We start from the raw sequence: 12,615 nt of genomic DNA on the forward strand, positions 1-12,615 counted from the left end.
CAAAAGATGACCTTGGGCTTCTAGAAAGGAATGACAACAACATATTCTACTCCTTTCTATTCCCCCTCCCAATTACTACACTAATGAAACAGCATAATGAAATAATAGAGTGTGTGGCAGGCCAAAGATCCTAAAAGGAATATGACTGCAGGCTTGACACCTGTATTAATTCAGCCATGACATTTTATGTAACGCTAGTTTCAGTGTTTTGATTGAGATTGTTCCTCCTGTACTCAGCACCGACTAAATTTCAATTAGAAGAAAAGATTTATAGCAGGTGACACAGCCATAATTAATCCAGGCACATTGTGCCTTTGAGGCAGGGTGAGAGACTGAATGAAAATGTCACTTTCTAAGACATCTTCTTCCTACCTGAGTATACTGTGATTTCCTACCAGACACAGTGCAAGCAGATATAATAGGTGCCATAGATGCTTTTTCAAAAGGCAGTTGGACTTTATTTTTCCTTGAAAATGTTTTGCGTGTCATCCAAGAATTTTAGTTTAGTTTAGCTTAGTGTCATTGCACCTCATACAACGAAATTAAATGCCATCTTCAGGGTACACTATAATATAAAAATAAAAACACAAAGCCACATCCTTCACATTCTATATAATTGAATTGAAAACCCAATGTTGCATTAATATTGCACTATATCGTTGCATTCAATATACTTACTGCCCTTACTGAAACTGTTTTTCATCCTATTTGTCCTTCTTGAAGCTTCTTCAGTTCTGACTCAATGATGAAGATTGGAAATATGTAAGAGGCATCTAGTTTTTAAGCACTCTTTCTGAGAGATTTTGAGGCCACTTGGACGTTATTCTGTGTTCTCAGGGACACCTGAATAGTGCAAATGGATGTGGAACCTTCTTGGAACTGAAGAAAGGACTGTGTTTAAACAGGAGATAGGTGGTGTCATATCCCTCCCCCTCTGTTCAGAGAACACTGTTCAATCTTAATGTAGATGATCTCTTTGACCCGCTCTTTCAAACCAGTGGTCCTCTCTGTCCAGAATGTGGATTTTGCTGTCTTCAAAAGGGTGACCTTTAACTTTCAAATGCAGGTGGACTGCTGAATCTTGTCCTGATGAGTTTGTTCTCCTATGTTGCGCCACACATTTAATACAATACAATACAATACAATAGAATACAATACAATAGTAGAGTTGGAAGGGACCTTGGAGGTCTTCTAGTCCAACCCCCTGCCTAGGCAGGAAACCCTATACCGTTTCAGACAAATAGCTATCCAACATCTTCTTAAAGACTTCCAGTGTTGGGGCATTCATAACTTCTGGAGGCAAGCTGTTCCACTGATTAATTGTTCTCACTGTCAGGGAATTTCTCCTCAGTTCTAATTTGCTTCTCTCCTTGATTAGTTTCCACCCATTGCTTCTTGTTCTACCCTCAGGTGCTTTGGAGAATAGTTTGACTCCCTCTTCTTTGTGGCAACCTCTGAGATATTGGAATAATGCTATCATGTCTCCCCTAGTCCTTCTTTCTCTTAAGCTAAACATACCCAGTTCCTGCAACCGTTCTTCATATGTTTTAGTCTCCAGTCCCCTAATCATCTTTGTTGCTCTTCTCTGCACTCTTTCTAGAGTCTCCACATCTTTTTTACATCGTGGCGACCAGAACTGAATGCAGTATTCCAAGTGTGGCCTTACCAATGCATTATAAAGTGGTATTAACACTTCACGTGATCTTGATTCTATCCCTCTGTTGATGCAGCCTAGAACTGTGTTGGCTTTTTTGGCAGTTGCTGCACACTGCTGGCTCATATTTAAATGGTTGTCCACTAGGACTCCAAGATCCCTTTCACAGTTACTACTACTGAGTAAGGTATCACCTATACTGTACCTGTGCATTCCGTTTTTGTTGCCTAAATGTAGAACCTTACTCTTTTCACCATTGAATTTCATTTTATTAGATAGTGCCCAATGTTCAAGTTTGTCAAGATCCTTCTGTATCTTAAGCCTATCTTCTGGAGTGTTGGCTATTCCTGCCAGCTTGGTATCATCTGCAAATTTGATGAGTTCCCCATTTATTCCCTCATCCAAATCATTGATGAAGATGTTGAAGAGTATTGGGCCTAAAACAGAGCCTTGGGGTACTCCACTGCATACTTCCCTCCATGTAGATGCAGTTCCATTGAGAACTACACGTTGAGTGCGGTTGGTCAGCCAGTTACCAATCCATCTGGTGGTGATGCTGTCTAACCCACATTCTTCTACTTTATCTAGTAGTAGGTTATGGTCTACCTTATCAAAAGCCTTACTGAAGTCCAAGTAAACTATATCAACGGCATTCCTCTGGTCCACTAATTTTGTCACATTATCAAAGAATGCAATAAGATTAGTCTGGCATGATCTGTTTTTGACAAATCCATGTTGGCTTTTGGCTATTACTTTGTTTGCTTCTAGGTGTTCGCAAATTCGTTGCTTGATTATTTTTTCCAGAATCTTTCCTGGTATTGAGGTTAGGCTGATAGGTCTGTAGTTTCCTGGATCTAATTTTTTCCCTTTTTTGAAGATGGGAACCACATCAGCTTTTTTCCAGTCCTCTGGTAGTTCCCCGGTGCTCCAGGATCTCTGAAAGATATAATTCAGTGGTTCTGAGATCTCGTCTGCTAGTTCCTTCAGAACCCTGGGGTGTAATCCATCCGGTCCTGGTGATTTGAACTCGTCTAGGGTAGACAGGTGCTCACTTACCATTTTCTTCCCTATTTCAATTTGTGTTCCTAATTTTGTGGTGCTGCTTTTGATAGGTTGGACTGTTTTATCCCTTTGTGTAAAGACAGATGCAAAACATGAGTTAAATAGTTCTGCTTTCTCCCTGTTGCTTGTCACCTTCTTGCCACTTTCCCCTAGCAATGGACCAATTGTTTCCTAACTTTTTTCTTGTTTTTAACATGTTGGAAGAAGCTTTTTTTGTTAATTTTTACTTTTGTGGCAAGCCTTTCTTCATTGTGAGCCTTAGCTTTCCTCACTTCATCTTTACAGGCTCGGGCTATTTGCTGATATTCTGCCTTAGTTATGTCCCCCTCCTTCCACTTTTTATACTTACTTTTTTTGTCTTTCAGTTTGTCAGATAGTTGTTTATGCAGCCATGCTGGTTTCTTTTGGGAGCTTTGTGAAGTGGCTGTTTGGTTTCTCCAGTGTACAGCTCTGTACATGTCTCACTGCATTTTCCTGCATACATCCCATTACTCAGTTTGCTTTATTTTATCCGTGAGGTGGGACAAGCTTCTGCCTTAGTGTATTTTGAGGTCTAAAGTGGGTATGTATATCATGTTGGTTGAAAATCTGCCTGAGCTTTTCAGATATTCCTGCAACATCTGGAATGATTCTCCATAAACATTCAGATATAATAGGATATTACGGTCAAGAATGTGTAGTTCTGCCCATTGCCAGACTTCCAAGAGACTGGAAGAGTTTGAACTGCTGGATATTAACAATAGACCACTATCCCTTTCTCAACTTGACCACTTTAAGAGGCATGGACTTCAATTCCCAGAATTCTGGGATTTGAAGATCACACCTTTGAAAGTTGCTAAAGTAGTGAAATTCTGATGAGATATCAGAAGATGAAATATTGGAAAATATCAGAGTTATCAGGAATTAGTCAGGTGATACATCCTCAGGTTGCTGGAAAATGGAAATTCCACTATTTTGCCTAAAAAGATGACATTCCAGATAATAGAACACCATTTTCCAGCAATCGAAAATCCTATTTAATCTCCCTTTTAGCTTCTGAAATCTCATCATCGGAGACATAAACCTAAAGCCACAACCACGTCCTTTTAATACCACCGTAACCAGATAAGCTGTTAACCACATCCTCTTAAGACCACACTAAGCAGATAATGCATTTCAAGGAGTTTTGAGTGCTCAGTGCATTGCAGGGAAGATCAATTTGAAATTTGCATGCACAGTACAACAAATACAGGTAGTCCTAAGTTTACAACAGTTCATTTAGTGACAATGGCACTGAAAAAAGTGACTTACGACCTTTTTTCGCACTTATGACCTTTGCAGCATTCCCCATTGTAACATGACCAAAATTTGGACGCTTGGCAACTGGCATGGATTTATGGCAGTTGCAGTTCTCAGGATCATATGATCCAGTGGTAGGTTCCTGTTAAGTAATTAAGCTCCCCGTTAGGAGAGCTAGTGTGTAGAGAAGCACAATGAGTGGTATGGAAGAACATGCACAAACCAGCATACAGGGACGCTGAATAGTATAAAAATATAGTAGTTTACTATGTAGAAATATAGAGGTATTCAGAGTCCGATTAACAGTCCAAGTCATACACGGTTCAGTAATTCAGTTATCAAAACAGTCAGTCTAGCACACAAAATATAGCTAACAGTAGCAAACCACAATACCTCACTATACACCGACCAGCATCTAACAAACAGAGAGCTAAAAGCCATTCTTGCTCCCTCTTATGGCTGCTTGAGGTAACAAACCAATTACATCTCTTAAGCATTTAAAGTAACAGTAAAGTAATCATAGCTTATATACATTGCCAAGCCAAGCCTAGGGTTACATCCCTAACAGTTCCTACTGGTTCAGACTAGTTCGGCTGAACCAATAGTGGTTTAGAGGCCTGGGTCAGTGGAACTGGCAGCAACCCAGGCCTGCCACGCCCTTAAACTGCCTATGGCACCGCCATCTTGTTTTTCAGTTCTGTGCATGCACAGAACAATTTTCATTGCAGTGCGCATGGGCACGAGGTAGGCATGCAAGCAAACCGGCAGTAGTGCCTGCCGGAACCCACCCCTGATATGATCCCCTTTTGTGACCTCACAAGCAAAGTCAATGGGGAAGCCAGACTCACTTAACAACCTCGTTACTTATTTAACAACTGCAGTGATTCACTAAACAACTGTGGCAAGGAACGAAAATGGGGCAAAACTTATTTAATTTTAGCAACAGAAGTTTGGGGCTCAACATGACCCCAGGACACTGCAACCATCATAGATCCATGCCAATTTGCTAAGGGTCCAAATTTTGATCACGTGGTCATCGGGATGCTGCAGTGAAAATGGTCATAAGTCATTTTTACTCGTGCCGTTTTAACGTCGGTCACGAAACAAATCGTTGTAAGTCAAGCATTGCCTGTAGTGATTAAAGCGTTCATTATGAGATCTTTAAATATTTTGAACCAAAACTTCATCTCCTTTTCAATCCAGGGCAAAGTGGAAGCTGAGTTTCATTTAGTGACGGCCGAGGAGGCTGAAAAAAATCCAGTCGGCAAAGCTCGGAAGGAACCAGAGCCTCTGGAAAAACCCAAGTAAGTGGCACAATTTATCCCAGGTTTATTATGCCTGGACAGGTGATAAAATGAACTTTTAACTTTATGTCCATCCTGAAGCTTCCCATCCTCCAGGACTCTCCTTGACCGAGTGCCACCTTTTATAATATATTTATCAGACACAAAATGTGAAATCAGCATAAACAACAAACAAAGCCATTACTGTGATTTATTATTTAATCTCCTCATCAGGACATTAGGAAGATGGCTGTTTTCCAAGATCGCTGACCATCAGCTTTACATTTAGATTCAGTTGAGTGACTATGGCTTGGAAAGACCCTAGGAAATGGGCAGATTTGGGGGAACAGGTGGGCAAGCAAGAGAGGGAGCGATTTCCCACAATTATTAATTTCTAATATAAATACCCCGGCTCAGATATTCTGAAGTTCTTTCTTCCCAGCCTGGCTGCAGGAGTTCGGAAATAAGATGAACCAAGAGAGATGTACTAGGTGTGTCTGGCAATTAGTTTCTTGGAAAGAATCATAGAATCATAGAATAACAGAGTTGGAAAGGGCCTTGGAGGTCTTCTAGTCCAACCCCCTGTTTAAGCAGGAAACCCTATACCACTTCACACAAATGATTATCTCACATCTTCTTTAAAACTTCCAGTGTTGGAGCATTCACAACTTCTAGAGGCAAGTTGTTCCACTGATTAATTGTTCTAACTGTCAGGAAATTTCTCCTTAGTTCTCAGTTGCTTCTCTCCTTGATTAGTTTCCACCCATTGCTTCTTGTCCTGCCCTCAGGTGCCTTGGAGAATAGCTTGACTCCCCCTCTTTTTTGTGGCAGCCGCTGAGATATGAGAACACTGCTATCATGTCTCCCCTGGTCCTTCTTTTCATTAAACTAGAAACATACAGAAAGAGAGAGAGAGAGATGCACGGAAGGCCCGCATGCAAACAAAGCGCATGCACAGAAGGCCAGGCGCATGAGTGGAAGGGGTGCATGCGCCCATGAAGCGAGCGGGTGCACGCAGGGTGAACTGGTGGTAACAAAATGTGAAACCCACTGCTGGATACACACAGACATACATACACATCAGTGGGGGTTCCGGATCCCGTCACAACCAGTACACTGCGACGGGGATGGATGTCCACTTTGTGCACGTGTGCTGTGCACGCATGTGCACGCCACTGCCCTGCGATGCCCCAGCTGCTCGGCAAGGTTGCACAGGCGCCGTATGCTGTGCTTGTGTGCGCAATTGCCCCGTTTCCCTCCAAAAGCAGTAAGAAACGCGGGCGGGCGGGTGGGCCCAAAGAACCACCGTTCCAGTACGGTGGCCTCTGTTCCCAGCGGCCACCGGTATGCCCGTACCGGGCCGTACCTCCCGGAACCCACCACTGATACACATACACACACTCAGGTTCCTATACCAATCACAATTTATTTTATTAAATAATATTTCAGAAAAAATATAGCATACTTAATAAAAGGCATCTATCAAACCAGCAAGGTAGTGTTTAGAGGAAACTTTCAACCAATGTGAGCATTTAATATGATTTATATCATAAATTGTCTATGGTGGTCTGGCTTTTGGCATACCCTGTGTATATGGTGTTTAGTACACACACATACACACACAAACAACTTTCAGCTAAAAAGTGAGGATGACTCACTTTTATACATATTCATGTTTCTCGCAATATTGCTAAGTTTTCTTTTCATTTCTTTCCCTTTCCAGCCGGCCAGACACATCCTTCTCCTGGTTTGTGAATCCTTTCAAGTGTTTGTATTATCTGATCTGGAGAAATTACAAGAAATACATCATTATTGGCCTAATCCTAATTATCTTAGTTATCTTCTTAGTACTCTTCATCTACACACTGCCTGGAGCCATCAGCCGTAGGATTGTTATAGGAACTTAGAAAGAATCCCTCGTCGATGCAATTTATTAAAATCAAAGCAAATGAAAACTTCGCTTTTGTTCATGCTAAGAACATCCTCTAACTCAAAGTTGTCTGACCTTGGCAACTTTAAGACTTGTGGACTTCAACTCCCAGAATTCCCCAGCCAGCAAGATTGGACACCTGTGCTCTAATTCTTTATTTCAAGATATTTCAGATAGATAGATAGATGATAGATAGATAGATAGATAGATAGATAGATAGATAGATAGATAGATAGATGATAGATAGATAGATAGATAGATAGATAGATAGATAGATAGATAGATAGATGATAGATAGATGATAGATGTAAGATGTTAGTGTCAACAAGGAACAGAAATGTATAAATTGTTTAAATCGAAGTACATTCCAGTTGTGTAGAAAAAAATTGTCAATAGATAAGAGGACACGTCAGCTTTGCATACAAAACATTTCTGTCTCAGATTAACAAACTAGATTTGTAAAGATCATGATGTTAAATATAATTCTTTGAATTGGTGGGTTTCTTTTTTTAAAAAAACCACTCCATTCAAATTGTGCAATTGTTTTTGTTCAAAGATTTCCCTAACTTATAGAGCTTTTATATACGACTCTATCACAACTAGTTGTTAACGTAAGTTTTTACTGCAAATTTTAATGCAAATTTCCTTGATGCCATTTTTGTTATGTATGGATTTTTAAAAATGTGAATGTCTCCGATGTAAAATTAATACAGCTTTATATGAATATAAGTATATGTGGGTTTTGTGTGCCGATTTGGAGCTTGGAAAAGATGGAGGGACATCTGCAAAGAGATTCAAAAAAATCAAAATGGAGGCTCATAAAAAGAGGTGTGGATTCAATTGTTCAGTTGCGTCTGTCATCTTGATTTTGACCCAACCTGCAGATGCCCTTGGAAAAAACAATTTCTAACAGTCACCATTCAGAATAACATATATGTTAGGAATGTAACCTAACATAAACATAAACATTGTTGTGAGGAATACAGACTCAGACTGTAAGGTTATATATATTGCTTACCCAAAGTGGAGAATGTTAGGAATGTAAGCTAACAGTTGGGTCAGCAATATATAAACCAGGATGGTAGTACTGTAGCTTTAAGTACTGCTGTAATGTGATTGGTTGCTGTTACCTCAAGCAGCCATAAGAGGGAGCTAGAATGACTGTTAGCTCTCTGTTTGTTAGATGCTGATCGGTGAATACTGCTTGTGAGTTACTGTGAGTTTTGCTACTGTTAGGGAATTTGTGTGCTGAACTGATTATTTGATAATTGACTGATGTATCACTTCGACTGTAAATTGAACTCTGAATACCTCTATTTTCCACGAAAGTAAAAACCTATTTAAACTGCAGTGTCTCTGTAGGCTGATTTGTGTGTTCTCCAACACCACTCTCATTATGCTTCTCTGCACACTCGCCCTCCTAACAGGGAAGCTTACCTAACAATATAGAGCTGGAAACATCTGGGACTGCTGGACTAGAAGACTTCCAAGGTCCTTTTCAACTCTGTTATTCTGTTATCATTGTTCTATTACTTTGTCATGCTGTAATTAATTTTTGCTAACGCCCTCCAAATAAGATTGTTGTGGAAATTGGACACAAGGTCATGGCTCCCCATTTTGATGTTATCGAAAAAAACAGCACTAACCCTCTCTTCCTGTGAATAACCTGCCTTAGAAGCAAACACAGGTGGCCATCAACTCATGATCACATTTGAGCTCAAAATTTCCAGTGAGTTTTGCCTCATTTTGCAACCTTTCTTGTCACGGTTGCTTAGTCAATCACTGCAATTGTTAAGTTAGTGACATGGTTGTTAAGTGAATTTGGCTTCCCCACATGAACTTTGTTTGTCAGAAGATCACCAAAGGAGATCACATGACCCAGGGACATGGAAACAGCAGAAGTGAAATCCAGCAGGTTCTGACAGGTTCTGGAGAAACGGTAGCGGAAATTTTGAGTAATTCGGAGACCCGGCAAATACCACCTCTGAATGGCCCCAGAGTTGGGTGAGAATGGAGATTTTGCAGTATCCTTCCCCTGCCACGCTCATCAAGCCACGCCCACCAAGCCACACCACGCCCACAGAACCGGTACTAAAAAAATTTGAATTTCACCACTGGGCAACAGTTATCAATACATGCCACTTGCCAAGATTCTGAATTTTGATCATGTAACCATGGAGATGCTGCACCAGTCATAAATGTGAAAATCAGTCCTAAGTCACTTTTTTCAGTGCCATTGTAAGTTTGGTCACTAAATGAATGGTTCGAGAACTATTTGTATGTGGACAGATGATTCTCCTTTTTTCCAGACAGCACGGCCTTGGTTCCTTACAACAATCTCCCGTCAAGATAGAACGAATATCTTGCAGAAATGATATAAGAACTTGGGGTGAGGTTTTCATATCTTCCATGTATTGGAAAAGTGAAACCCCTATTGGGAGGGGATGCATCAGAGGTGAAATCCAGCAGGTTCTGATAGTTCTGGAGAACTGATAGCAGAAATTTTGAGTAGTTTGGAGAACTAGTAGTGGAAATTTTGAGTTTTGAATTTGAATTTTGAGAACTGGCAAATGCCATCTCTGGCTGGCCCCAGAGTGGGGTGGGAATGGAGATTTTCCAGTATCCTTCCCCTGGCACACACCCCAGGCCACACACCCCAAGCCAAGCCAACAAGCCATGCCCACAGAACCAGTAGTAAAAAAAATTGAATTTCATCACTGGGATGCATATATTTGTAGAGAGGATGGATTAAACCCATTTAATGTTTTTTGCACCGAATTGCAATCCTTCTCCCACAGTACAGTTCCTATTCCATAAATGTACAGCATTTACACATACTCTGTTTCCCTGAAAATAAGACCCAACTAGAAAATAAGCCCCAGCATGGTTTTCTAGATGGTTCGTAATATAAGCCCTACCCCCAAAAATTAGCCCCAGTTAAGGTTATCAGCCAGTCTGATGCATTTTAGTACTGTATTTCCCAGAAAATAAGACCTAATTCATCTTTTGGAGCAAAAATTACAATACAATAGCAGAGTTGGAAGGGACCTTGGAGGTGTTGGGGCATTCATAACTTCTGGAGGCAAGCTGTTCCACTGAATCAGGAAATTTCTCCTCAATTCTAAGTTGCTTCTCTCCTTGATTAGTTTCCACCCATTGCTTCTTGTTCTCCCTCAGGTGCCTTGAAGAATAGTTTGACTCCCTCTTCTTTGTGGCAACCCCTGAGATATTGGAACACTGCTATCATGTCTCCCCTACTCCTTCTTTTCATTAGACTAGACATACCCAGTTCCTGCAACTGTTCTTTATATGTTTTAGTCTCCAGTCCCCTAATCATCTTTGTTGCTCTTCTCTGCACTCTTTCTAGAGTCTCCACATCTTTTCTATATCGTGATGACCAAAACTGAATGCAGTATTCCAAGTGTGGCCTTACCAAGGCATTATAAAGTGGTATTAACACTTCATATAATCTTAATTCTATCCCTCTGTTTATGTAGCCTAGAACTGTGTTGGCTTTTTTGGCAGCTGCTGCACACTGCTGGCTCATATTTAAATGGTTGTCCACTAGGACTCCAAGATCTAGTTAATTAATTAATACAAGACCTGGTCTTATTTTTGGGGAAACACAGATAAGAGGTCTGTGTCAGGTTGAAAGCAACTCTGAACCGCTATAATCCTATATGATCACCAGTGTTGGAGAGTTGAATTTATTTCTGGCTCCAGCAGATGTTCTTTCAAGCTGCAGTAAAACTGTTCCTTTTTTCCCCCTTCAAATGTTTCCTGATTTATGGAACTCACAGGAGACTCATTTTGAATTTGCAAGAATCTTACTTTCCTCTGACTTCTCTACTTCAGCTTAGTGGGTTTCTAAAGGGGACCTGACATCTTTGCAGCTCCTCCTCATAGGAACAACTAGGATATTTATTTTTGTATGTGCAGGGGCTACGTAACATGAAAGATGCACAAAAACATGAAAGAAGATTATTAATGGAAAGTGGTGTGGAATAGAGCCGTGATGGCAAACCTATGGCACGCGTGCCACAGGTGGCACGCAGAGCCATTTGTCAGGGCACGAGAGGCGTTGCCCTGTCAGCTGGCCAGCACGCATGCATGTGCTGGCCACCTAACTTTGGCCTTCTTTTGAGGCCTTTTTTCGCCCTCCTTGAAGCCTCCGGAGAGCGAAAAATGGCTCTACGGACAAACCGGAATGACTTCTAGTTTGCTCGTAGGGTCGGTTTTTTTCCCTCCGGAGTCTTCAGGGAAGCCTCCTGAAGCTTCCTGAATGCTCTCCCTACAAGCAAACCACAAGTCTGTTCCTGAACTTCCGATTTGCCCATAGGGCTGGTTTTTCATTCTCCAGAGGCTTCGTGGAAGCTCCTGAAGCCTCCGGAGGGCCTCTGAGGGGCCGGGTGGGCAGGGGACGCTGTTTTCACCCTCCTCAGGCTCTTATAAAGCTTCTGGAGCCTGGGGAGGGCGAAAAAAGCATGCCAAAAATGGAGGGCAGTGCTAGTTGTGCGTGCATGCATGCTGGAGTGCACATAGCATTATGAGTATGGCACGCCCATGCACGACCCCCTGCACTCCTCCCGCTTTTGGCACATAAGCCAAAAAAGGTTTGCCATCACTGGAATAGAGTCATGGAATAGAGGCTGAGGCAGGGGTGAAATGCTGCTGGTTTGGACCAGTTCGCCCGAACCGGTAGCAAAGATGCCAGCTGTTTGCATGAACCGGTAGTAAAAAAATGCTACTGGTTCAGGTGAACTATTTTTTCCGACGATCAACTATGCCGTGCGATTTATATTAGCTAGAAAGCAGGATTTCCTAATTTCTAGCTAATCTAAGTCATGTGGCAGAGCCGATTCCATCCCCGCTTGCTGTTCGCTTACCTTTGCAGACGTGTTCGGTAGCAGGCTCCGCCCACCCACCCAGACATCATTTTGACGCTCTGTGCATGCGTGTGCTCACATTGCTACCAAACCGGTAGCAAAGGTAAGTGGATTTCACCCCTGAGGGTCTGTGCTTCTTTGTTCCTCAGTCTTAGCTTTGCACTGTCGAGAGTAGAGAAGATAATTGCAGATCATCTTCAAATTGCTTTGGAGGAACTGAGGAGTGGAAGTAGTGGAGGTATGGAAATTACTTTAGTTTTGCCCTTGCTTTCTTCCTATTTCTCACATGTTACATCAAAGCAGAGCTCTCTGGTTATACCGCCCTCATTTGTCCTCTGTTCTTCAAGCTTTGTCGCACTTGAAATGTTTTGCATTTGGTTTCTGGGATCATTTTTCAGTTAACTATTTTTTTTCTTTTGCATGAAATGAGCTCAAGCTGCATATTTCCCCTTTTGCACAGGGATTTGACTGATCTCTGATTGCTTCATCAGAAATAGAATGCTTTAAAAAAAAAAAAACACC

The 12,615-nt window shown here is 41.5% G+C and overlaps 1 protein-coding gene across 1 annotated transcript in view; it reads left to right on the forward strand.

Annotated features, from left to right (window-relative positions):
• FER1L6 (fer-1 like family member 6) overlaps positions 1-8,871 on the forward strand; it is a 134,571-nt gene extending 125,700 nt beyond the window's left edge. Inside the window, exons 40-41 of the mRNA XM_081950571.1 lie at positions 5,198-5,298; positions 7,001-8,871. Of these exons, the coding sequence (XP_081806697.1) occupies positions 5,198-5,298; positions 7,001-7,184 (285 nt within the window). The 3' untranslated portion in view covers positions 7,185-8,871. The remainder of the gene's footprint in view (positions 1-5,197; positions 5,299-7,000) is intronic.
• Positions 8,872-12,615: the final 3,744 nt, after the last annotated feature.

The sequence above is a fragment of the Natrix helvetica genome, assembly GCF_964273705.1.
Source record: "Natrix helvetica genome assembly, chromosome: 4".
NCBI classification, from domain to species: domain Eukaryota; kingdom Metazoa; phylum Chordata; class Lepidosauria; order Squamata; family Natricidae; genus Natrix; species Natrix helvetica.